The 11449-nt window shown below is 42.0% G+C and overlaps 1 protein-coding gene across 1 annotated transcript in view; it reads left to right on the top strand.

The window, feature by feature from the left end:
• LOC110451054 (oviduct-specific glycoprotein-like) overlaps positions 1–11449 on the top strand; it is a 33641-nt gene that overhangs the window by 6985 nt on the left and 15207 nt on the right. The window contains exons 2-4 of the mRNA XM_021498901.1: positions 9267–9321; positions 9553–9675; positions 9888–10025. Coding sequence (XP_021354576.1) covers positions 9267–9321; positions 9553–9675; positions 9888–10025 — 316 coding nt within the window. The remainder of the gene's footprint in view (positions 1–9266; positions 9322–9552; positions 9676–9887; positions 10026–11449) is intronic.

Here is an 11449-nt window from a genome sequence, read left to right as displayed (position 1 = left end):
AAACAAGTTCTAGCCACACGGAGACTAAATACGTCACGGTGTTTACTAACAGAAACAAGTTCTAGCCCACTTAGACTAAATACGTCACGGTGTTTATTAACGTTAACAAGTTCTAGTCACACGGAGACTAAATACGTCACGGTGTTTATTTACGTTAACAAGTCCTAGCCACACGGAGACTAAATACGTCACGGTGTTTGCTAACATTAACAAGTTCTAGCCACACTTAGACCAAATACGTCACGGTGTTTACTAACATTAACAAGTTCTAGCCACACTTAGACCAAATACGTCACGGTGTTTACTGACATAAACAAGTTCTAGCCACACTTAGACTAAATACGTCACGGTGTTTACTGACATAAACAAGTTCTAGCCACACTTAGACCAAATACGTCACGGTGTTTACTAACATTAACAAGTTCTAGCCACACGGAGACTAAATACGTCACGGTGTTTACTAACATTAACAAGTTCTAGCCACACTTAGACTAAATACGTCACGGTGTTTACTGACATAAACAAGTTCTAGCCACACGGAGACTAAATGCGTCACGGTGTTTATTAACGTTAATAAGTTCTAGCCACACGGAGACTAAATACGTCACGGTGTTTACTAACATTAACAAGTTCTAGCCACACTTAGACTAAATACGTCACGGTGTTTACTGACATAAACAAGTTCTAGCCACACTTATACTAAATACGTCACGTGTTTACTAACATTAACAAGTTCTAGCCACACGGAGACTAAATACGTCACTGTTTTAACTAGCAAATTTAAGTTCTAGCCAAACCGAAACTAAATCCGTCACGATGTTTTTTTTAACAAAAACAAGTTCTTAACACACCGAGACTAAATCGGTCACTGTGTTAATTATCAAAAATAAGTTCTTGCCACACGGAGACAAAATCCGTCACTGTGTTTTCTAACAAAAACAAGTTTAGCCACACCGAGACTAAATCGGTCACTGTGTTAATTATCAAAAATAAGTTCTTGCCACACGGAGACAAAATCCGTCACTGTGTTTTCTAACAAAAACAAGTTTAGCCACACCGAGACAAAATCTGACACTGTGTTAACCAACATCAAAAGTTCTAGCTACACCGGGACTTTATCCGTCAAGATGTTTTCTAACATAAGGTTTGAGACTAGTTAGTATTATATGGTTCACTATTTCTAGAAATGACTTCTATTTTTCCAAAACACTGGTTTCTATGTTAAACAATGTGGTATTCTGGATTTTGTGTCCAATTTCAGTGTAAATCGTATACTGACGAACTCTTACATTACGTGCCTTTTATGTGTACCTTTAACTTTTGTGCTCAGTCCTTCATCGTACAAATAACATAACAGGGACGTCCTCAGCTTACAAGTAGTGACGTCCTCAGCTTACATCTAGTGACATCCTCAGCTTACATGAAGTGACGTCCTCAGCTTACATGAAGTGATGTCCTCAGCTTACATGCAGTGACGTCCTCACCTTACATGAAGTGACGTCCTCAGCTTTCATGTGATTATGTCCTCAGCTTACATCTAGTGGCATCATCAGCTTACATGAAGTGACGTCCTAACCTTAGATGAAGTGACATTCTAAGCTTACATGAAGTGACGTCCTTAGCTTACATGCAGTGACGTCCTCAGATTACATGTAGTGACGTCCTCAGTTTTCATGTAGTTATGTCCTCAGCTTTCATGTAGTGACGTCCTCAGCTTTCATGTAGTTATGTACTCAGCTTATATCTAGTGACATCCTCAGCTTACATGAAGTGACGTCCTCAGCTTACATGAAGTGACGTACTCAGCTTACATCTAGTGACATCCTCAGCTTTCATGTAGTGACGTCCTCACCTTACATGAAGTGACGTCCTCAGATTACATGTAGTGACGTGCTCAGCTTACATGTAGTTACGTCCTCAGCTTACAAGCAGTGACGTCCTCACCTCAGCTTACATGTAGTTACGTCCTCAGCTTACATGTAGTGACGTGCTCAGCTTACATGTAGTTACGTCCTCAGCTTACATGTAGTGACGTCCTCAGCTTACATGTAGTGACGTCCTCAGCTTACATGAAGTGACGTCCTAAGCTTACATGAAGTGACGTCCTCAGCTTACATGAAGTGACATCCTCAGCTTACATGAAGTGACGTCCTCAGCTTACATGAAGTGACATCCTCAGCTTACATGAAGTGACGTCCTCAGCTTACACGAAATGACGTCCTCAGCTTACATGTAGTGACGTCCTCAGCTTACATGAAGTGATGTCCTCAACTTACATGAAGTGACATCCTCAGCTAACATAAAGTGACGACCTCAGCTTACATGTAGTGACGTCCTCAGCTTACATGAAGTGATGTACTCAGCTAACATAAAGTGACGACCTCAGCTTACATGAAGTGACGTCCTAAGCTTACATGAAGTGACGTCCTCAGCTTACATGTAGTGACGTTCTCAGCTTACATAAAGTGACGTCCTCAGCTTACATGTAGTGACGTCCTCAGCTTACATGAAGTTATGTCCTCAGCTTACATGAAGTGACGTCCTCAGCTTACATGAAGTGATGTCCTCAGCCTTCATGAAGTGACGTCCTAAGCTTACATGAAGTGACGTCCTCAGCTTACATGTAGTGACATTCTCAGCCTACATGAAGCGACGACCTCAGCTTACATGAAGCAACGTCCTCACCTTACATAAAGTGACGACCTCAACTTACAGGTAGTGACGTAATCAGCTTACATCTAGAGACGTCCTCAGCTCACATGTAGTGACGTCATCAGCTTACATCTAGTGACGTCCTCAGCCTACATGTAGTGACGTCCTCAGCTTACATGAAGTGACGACCTCAACTTACAGGTAGTGACGTAATCAGCTTACATCTAGAGGCGTCCTCAGCTCACACGTAGGGACGTCATCAGCTTACATGTAGTGACGTTCTCAGCTAAAATGAAGTGACGTCATCAGCTTACATGTAGTGACGTCCTCAGCTAAAATGGAGTGACGTCCTCAGCTTACATGAAGTGACGAACTCAGTTTACATGTAATGACGTCCTCAGCTTACATGTAGTGACGTCCTCAGCTTACATGAAGTGACGTCCTCAGCTTTCATGTAGTGACGTCCTCAGCTTACATGTAGTGATGTCCTCAGCTTACATGTAGTGACGTCCTCAGCTTAAATGTAATGACGTCCTCGGCTAACATGAAGTAACATCCTTAGCTTACACGATTAACTTCCTCGGCTTACATAAAGTGACATCCTCAGCTTACAAAAAGGGACGTCCTCAGCTTACATGAAGTGACGTCCTCAACTTACATGTAGTGACGTCCTCAGCTTACATGAAGTGATGTCCTCAGCTTACATGAAGTGACGTCCTCAGCTTACAAAAAGTGACGTCCTCAGCTTACATGTAGTGACGTTCTCAGCTTACATAAAGTGACGTCCTCAGCTTAATTGTAGTGACGTCCTAAGCTTACATGAAGGGACGTCCTCAGCTTACATGAAGTTATGTCCTTAGCTTACATGTAGTGGCGTCCTCAGCTTACATGAAGTGATGTCCTCAACTTACAGGAAGTGACATCCTCAGCTAACATGTAGTGACGTCCTCAGTTTACATGAAGTGATGTACTCAGCTAACATAAAGTGACGACCTCAGCTTACATGTAGTGACGTTCTCAGCTTACATAAAGTGACGTCCTCAGCTTAATTGTAGTGACGTCCTCAGCTTACATGAAGTTATGTCCTCAGCTTACATGTAGTGGCGTCCTCAGCTTACATGAAGTGATGTCCTCAGCCTTCATGAAGTGACGTCCTAAGCTTACATGAAGTGACGTCATCAGCTTACATCTAGTGACGTCCTCAGCCTACATGNTACATGAAGTGACGTCCTCAGCTTACATGAAGTGACGTCCTCAGCTTACATGTAGTGACGTCCTCAGCTTACATGTAGTGACGTTCTCAGCTAAAATGAAGTGACGTCCTCAGCTTACATGTAGTGACGTCCTCTGAAGTGATGTACTCAGCTAACATAAAGTGACGACCTCAGCTTACCAGTTTACATGTAATAACGTCCTCAGCTTACATGTAGTGACGTCCTCAGCTTACATGTAGTGACGTTCTCAGCTAACATGAAGTGACGTCCTCAGCTTACATGTAATGACGTCCTCAGCTAACATGAAGTGACGTCCACAGCTTACACGTAGTGACGTCCTCAGCTTACATGAAGTGACGTCCTCAGTTTACATGTAGTGACGTCCTCAGCTTACATGTAGTGACGTCCTCAGCTAACATGAAGTGACGTCCTCAGCTTACATGTAGTGACGTCCTCAGCTTACATTTAGTGACGTCCTCAGCTTACATGAAGTGAAGTCCACAGCTAACATGAAGTGACGTCCTAAGCTTACATGTAGTGACGTAATCAGCTTACATGAAGTGATGGCCTCAGATTACATGTAGTGACGTCCTCAGCTTACATGAAGTGATGTCCTCAGCCTCCATGAAGTGACGTCCTCAGATTACATGAAGTGACGACCTCAGCTTGCATGTAGTGACGTAATCAGCTTACACGAAGTAACGTCCTTGGCGTACATTTCGTGACGTCCTCTTCATACAGCTAATGACTTCCACACTTTACATATAGTGACATCCACATTTTACACCTAGTGACCTTCTCAACTTACATCAAGTTTGTGACGTCTATGCTCCACATCTAGTGATATCCTCAGCTTCCATATAGTGACGTCATCACCATACATATGACATTTGCCTCTCTGAAATGAAAATATCACTCAAGTTAGTAGAGTTTTAAGTAATGACATGCCAAGTGAAGCGAGCAAGTTTGCGTGCGATAGTTAGACTAAGCGGTGTATATAACATAATTAATGTTGACTTTTCTATAATTGATTTATTTCTATATTTGAACATCAATTTGAATTTTAAATGAACTTTTTGTCCCTTGATAAATGGATATTGTTCATTATGAGCTGACTTAGAATGAGTGTGATTCTACCCCATGGATAACAGTAGGAGATTGTGTTCACACATATGTGATACTGGCATCGCTCACACTAACAGTACGGGCACATAGGTTAATCAAAATGGCCTAATAGGACGAGACACATTGCAAACATGTAGATTTAAAGGTATGATTTGTGGGCATGATAGTTACAGTCACACAAACCTAGAGCACTGTAAGTCACGTTTCTTCGTCAAACTTTCTGCGAGTGTATTTCAGACCTGGTACGGTTGTTTTTGTAGTCTTTGTTTGTCAATAGCTGGTCGCCATATTAAACTATCGTATGCCCTATTGGTTTGTGTGTCATTGCATTGCTCACCGTTCAAACCTTTTCGCGTGTATACGACATTAATATGTCGTGGACATTCAAACCTTTAGTGCTTGGTTAAGAATAATTAGAAATCTTATAACAGGACTTAAAAGTAGGAAAAAAAATAGTATGTCACTTTGTTTTCAAAAACGATTTGTAGGAACGAGAGAGGTTATAACTATCACGGATTAAAGAAAATAATCAATGATACATTTCAATTATTTAACATAAATACATCTCACACAGATGTGTAGTCTCACACGGATGTCAGTTTGTTGTAAGCTTCTACCGTATGTACCCCTAACATATATGTGGGTGTAACCCTGTACCGTATGTATCCTTCACATATATATCAGTCTGTAGTAACCCGGTACAATATGTACCTGTCACACAGATGTCTGTTTGTTGTTACCCTGTACTATATGTACCACTCACACAGATGTCAGTCTGGTGTAACCCTGTACTATATGTACCACTCACACAGATGTCGGTCTGTTGTAACCCTGTACAATATATACCCATCACACATATGTACCTGTACAGTATATACCCCTCACACAGATATCAGTCTGTTGTGACCCTGTGCAGTATATCCCCCTCACACAGATATCAGTCTGTTGTAACTATGTACAGTATGTACCCCTCACATAGATATCAGTCTGTTGTGACCCTGTGCAGTATATCCCCCTCACACAGATATCAGTCTGTTGTAACCCTGTACAGTATATTCCCCCTGACAGTGATGTTTGCTTGATGTAACCCTGTACAGTATATCTCCCTGACAGTGATGTTTGTTTGTTGTTACCGTGTACAGTATGTACCCCTCACACACATATCAGTCTGTTGTGACCCTGTACAGTATGTTCCCCTCACACAGATATCAGTCTGTTGTAACTATGTACAGTATATACCCCTCACACAGAGATGTTTGCTTGTTGTTACCCTGTACAGTATATACCCCTCACACAGATATCAGTCTGTTGTAACTATGCACAGTACATACCCCTCACACAGATATCAGTCTGTTGTAACTATGTACAGTATATACCCCCTGACAGTGATGTTTGCTTGTTGTTATCGTGTATAGTATGTACACCTCACAGTGATGTTTGCTTGTTGTTACCCTGCACAGTATATACCCCTCACACAGATATCAGTCTGTTGTAACTATGTGCAGTATATACCCCCTGACAGTGATGTTTGCTTGTTGTTACCGTGTACAGTATGTACACCTCACACAGATATCAGTCTTGTAACTATGTACAGTATATACCCCCTGACAGTGATGTTTGCTTGTTGTTGCCCTGTACAGTATATACTACTCACACAGATATCAGTCTGTTGTAACCATGCACAGTATATACCCCTCACACAGATATCAGTCTGTTGTAACCATGCACAGTATATACCCCTCACATAGATATCAGTCTGTTGTGACCCTGTACAGTATGTAAACCTCACACAGATATCAGTCTTGTAACTATGTACAGTATATACCCCTCACACAGATATCCGGCTGTTGTAACCCTGTACAGTATATATACCCCTGACAGTGATGTTTGCTTGTTGTTACCCTGCACAGTATATACCCCTCACACAGATACCAGTCTGTTGTAACCATGCACAGTATATACACCTCACACAGATATCAGTCTGTTGTAACCCTGTACAGTATATATACCCCTGACAGTGATGTTTGCTTGTTGTGACCCTGTACCGTATGTACACCTCACACATATATCAGTCTGTTGTGACCCTGTACAGTATGTACACCTCACACAGATATCAGTCTGTTGTAACCCTGTACAGTATATACATAAATGTACACCTCACACAGATATCAGTCTGTTGTAACCCTGTACAGTATATAGCCCCTGACAGTGGTGTTTGCTTGTTGTTACCGTGTACAGTATGTACACCTCACACCGATATCAGTCTGTTGTAACCCTGTACAGTATATACCCCCTCACAGAGATTTTTGCTTGTTGTTACCGTGTACAGTATATACCCCTCACACAGATATCAGTCTGTTGTAACCCTGTACAGTATATACCCCCTCACAGAGATGTTTGTTTGTTGTGACCCTGTACAGTATGTACACCTCACACAGATATCAGTCTGGTGTAACCCTGTACAGTCTATACCCCTCACACAGCTATCAGTCTGTTGTAACTATATACAGTATTCACCCCTCACACAGAGATTTATGTTTGTTGTTGCCCTGTACAGTATACACCCCCTGGCAGTGATGTTTGCTTGATGTGACCCTGTACAGTATGTTCGCCTCACACAGATATCGGTCTGTTGTAACCCTGCACAGTATATACCCCTCACACAGCTATCAGTCTGTTGTAACCCTGTACAGTATATACATAAATGTACACCTCACACAGATATCAGTCTGTTGTAACCATGTACAGTATATACCCCCTGACAGTGATGTTTGCTTGTTGTGACCCTGTACAGTATATACATAAATGTACCCCTCACACAGATATCAGTCTGTTGTAACCATGTACAGTATATACCACCTGACAGTGATGTTTGCTTGTTGTTACCGTGTACAGTATGTGCAACTCACACAGATATCAGTCTGTTGTAACCCTGTACAGTATATACCCCTCACACAGATGTCAGTCTGCTGTTACCCTGTACAGTATATAATTGTAGTGTACAGTAGGTAAAAATGTATTTTTTACGCAAAGCTGGTCTATTCCAGTTGTAACTTGCGTAGAATGACTTCATGTCACCAGTAAATTGATGTGTCTAGATCCAAATTATAAAGCCGAGTTATTTAGTTTAATGGGGGCATTAGTTCAGTAGGTGGTATGAAAACACGTGTTCTGGACTGATTTTCTGATCGCTTCACATTTTAAATAGAACGACTAAACACGTATCCAGTGTCCTGTTTCGTTACACTCGGACAGTTTTCACACCTGGGAAATGCTTTAAAATAGTAACAATGTCAATGTATAGAGAAGACTTTTGATTTGTAGCACCCATGAAAGCTGTTTTTTTTAAACAATAGTTAAGTATAGCTGTTATTCACCAAGAAACTACGAATATCCTTTGTATGCGTCATTCTTTTTAAAGAAAATGTGTTAGTTTACAGTAGCCTATTTCCCGCCAAATATAGTGCGATATCACAATAAGAAAAACAAGACTTTTTGTGCAAAAATAAATGCGTCATTTGTCACCGTAGAAACATGGGATACATAAATGTTATAGATATGCAATAATGCCGACTATCACCGTATATAGTAATTGTGTGTCTAGTGTATATCATATATCGTGTTCAGATTATAAACCTGCATTGTATCATGTTCGTTTTATGTTTACTCTCAACAACCTGGCGTTGGTCCCGCGAGAAAAACGGGGATTTGAGACGAAACAGGCTTCAGCACTCTCCATTCTAAGAACGGCGCAGTGACTATTCTGATTTGTTAACAATTATATACCTTCAATTTATTCACTCTGTATACACGTGATTTATCAAATTGACTATATCCATGCTTTAAATCCGACCTGGCTGTCCAGGGAGAGAGAGCGAGAGTTGGTCCTCTATCAGACATGTGTAAGTCGGATAGTTCTTTTATCCAAAGAAAAGCGCAGGTACTAGAGGAGATACGGTTCTCGGTAGGTTTTAGGGAATTGTGGGTGGAATATTGCTGATAAAAATGGTTTGTTCGTAAACCGCTTTATACTAAAACAGTTAAAGTATGGGGTTTCGGTAATTGTCTCCACTTGATGGATATAATTCCTGTACTGCTAGCCTTGGGAAACATTAACTGTATAATGTTCAGTAATGATATGCATGACCATCTTGTACCTAAACACTCATCAATAGAATTATAGGTGTCACTGCTAAAACAGTCAACGCTAATCATTACTTCTGCAACTAAACGATGGGGCCGTTTTTCATTCAAATTTGTTTCTTTTATTTATAGATCTGGAATTTTATCTGTTTCTGCAGTTCACTTCTTTTTCTCTCCCTAACCACGGGTAAGTGCATGTTCTAATATGTCTGAGGGGGTAACGTTCGTCTTGCTTGACCATTGGTAATAACGTTTCTTAACATATGTATGGAGACGTATATCTGTCTAACCACTGGTAAATAATGGTAAACTGATAAGCCAATATTAAAGTTTGAAACTCAATGCGTGAATAAATAGTGACTGTTCTCTGCTTGTAACGGCTAACGTTGTACAAGTTGTCCCCCTTCATCTGTTGTAGACGGCCAGAACTGCGAGGGGACGGACTTTCAGTGCATCAATGGGCTTTGTCTCCTGGAAAGCTGGGTGTGCGATGGGGCGGAGGACTGCCCGGACGGTCAGGACGAGGCTCCAGAGCTTTGTAGTAAGTATCCCTGGGGAAGAGGCGAGTGGAGGAAACGAATGGGACAAAAAGTGTGCAGGGGGTATATAGTACCTTTGACGAGAGAGAGGATACGATTCAGTTTTTATTATCCCAGACTTACTGAATAGTCAAACTTCTTTTATAATAAATATAAGATACTGGCAACTACATATGAGTATACTATGTCTAACTCGTTTATGTTTATACTGCAGAAACAAAAACGGTAACACCGCAACCACAGAATACGTGCAATGGCGTTCACTTCCGGTGCGGGACAGGCGAATGTATCCCAAAGGAATGGCAATGTGATAGTGACAGGGATTGTCGTGACGGCTCGGACGAACAATGCGGTAAGATTAATTGTCCCGTACACCATTCGGACGAATAGTGTCGCAATAGTTGTTTCATATACGGTTCAGACAAGCACTGACCTGTCACCGGTGTCATACAAATGAGCACTGTGACGAGGTCATCGGTACCGTACAGACGAGCATAGTGACAGGGTCATCGGTACCGTACAGACGAGCACTGTGATAGGGTCGTAGGTACCGTACAGACGAGCACTGTGACACAATCATCGGTACCGTACAAACGAGCATAGTGACAGGGTCATCTGTAATGTACAGTCGAGCATAGTGACAGGGTCATCGGTACTGTAAAGACGTGCACAGTGACACGGTCATCGGTACTGTACAGTCGAGCATAGTGACAGGGTCATCGGTACTGTACAGACGAGAACTGTAACAAAGCCATCGATGTCGCACTGTCATCAGTACATTGTAACGTACAGACGAGCATAGTGACACGGTCATCGGTACCGTACAGACGTGCACAGTGACAAGGTCATCGGTACTGTACAGTCCAGCACACTGACAAGGTCATCGGTACTGTACAGACGTGCATAGTGACACGGTCATCGGTACTGTACAGACGAGAACTGTAACAAAGCCATCGATGTCGTACAGACGAACACTGTGGAAAGGTCATCAGTACATTAAAGAGGAGCACTGTGCCCAGGTCATCGGTACCGTACAGACAAGAGCTATGACAAGGGCACTAGTAACGTACAGACGAGCAGTGTTACGTGATCATCAGTACATTGTTACGTACAGACGAGCACTGTGACAAGATCATCTGTAACGTACAGACGAGCACTGTGACTAGATCATCTGTAACTTACAGACGAGCACTGCTACATGGTCATCAGTAAATTGTAACGTACGGACGAGCACTGTGACAAGATCATCTGTAACGTACAGACGAGCACTGTTACATGGTCATCGGTAACGTACGGACGAGCACTGTTACATGATCATCGGTACATTGTAACGTACGGACTAGTAATGTGACAAGATCATCTGTAACGTACAGACGAGCACTGTTACATGGTCATCAGTACATTGTAACGTACAGACGAGCACTGTGACAAGATCATCTGTAACGTACAGACGAGCACTGTTACATAATCATCGGTACATTGTAACGTACAGACGAGCACTGTGACAAGATCATCTGAAACGTACAGACGAGCACTGTGACAAGATCATCTGTAACGTACAGACGAGCACTGTTACATGATCATCGGTACCGTACAGACGAACACTGTTACAAGATCATCTGTAACGTACAGACGAGCACTGTTACATGGTCATCAGTACATTGTAACGTACAGACGAGCACTGTGACAAGATCATCTGTAACGTACAGACGAGCACTGTTACATAATCATCGGTACATTGTAACGTACAGACGAGCACTGTGACAAGATCATCTG

The sequence above is a fragment of the Mizuhopecten yessoensis genome, unplaced genomic scaffold (assembly GCF_002113885.1).
Source record: "Mizuhopecten yessoensis strain PY_sf001 unplaced genomic scaffold, ASM211388v2 scaffold5757, whole genome shotgun sequence".
NCBI lineage: Eukaryota > Metazoa > Mollusca > Bivalvia > Pectinida > Pectinidae > Mizuhopecten > Mizuhopecten yessoensis.
Note: the sequence above shows the minus strand (reverse complement) of the source record. Positions and strands in the feature narration are given on the sequence as shown.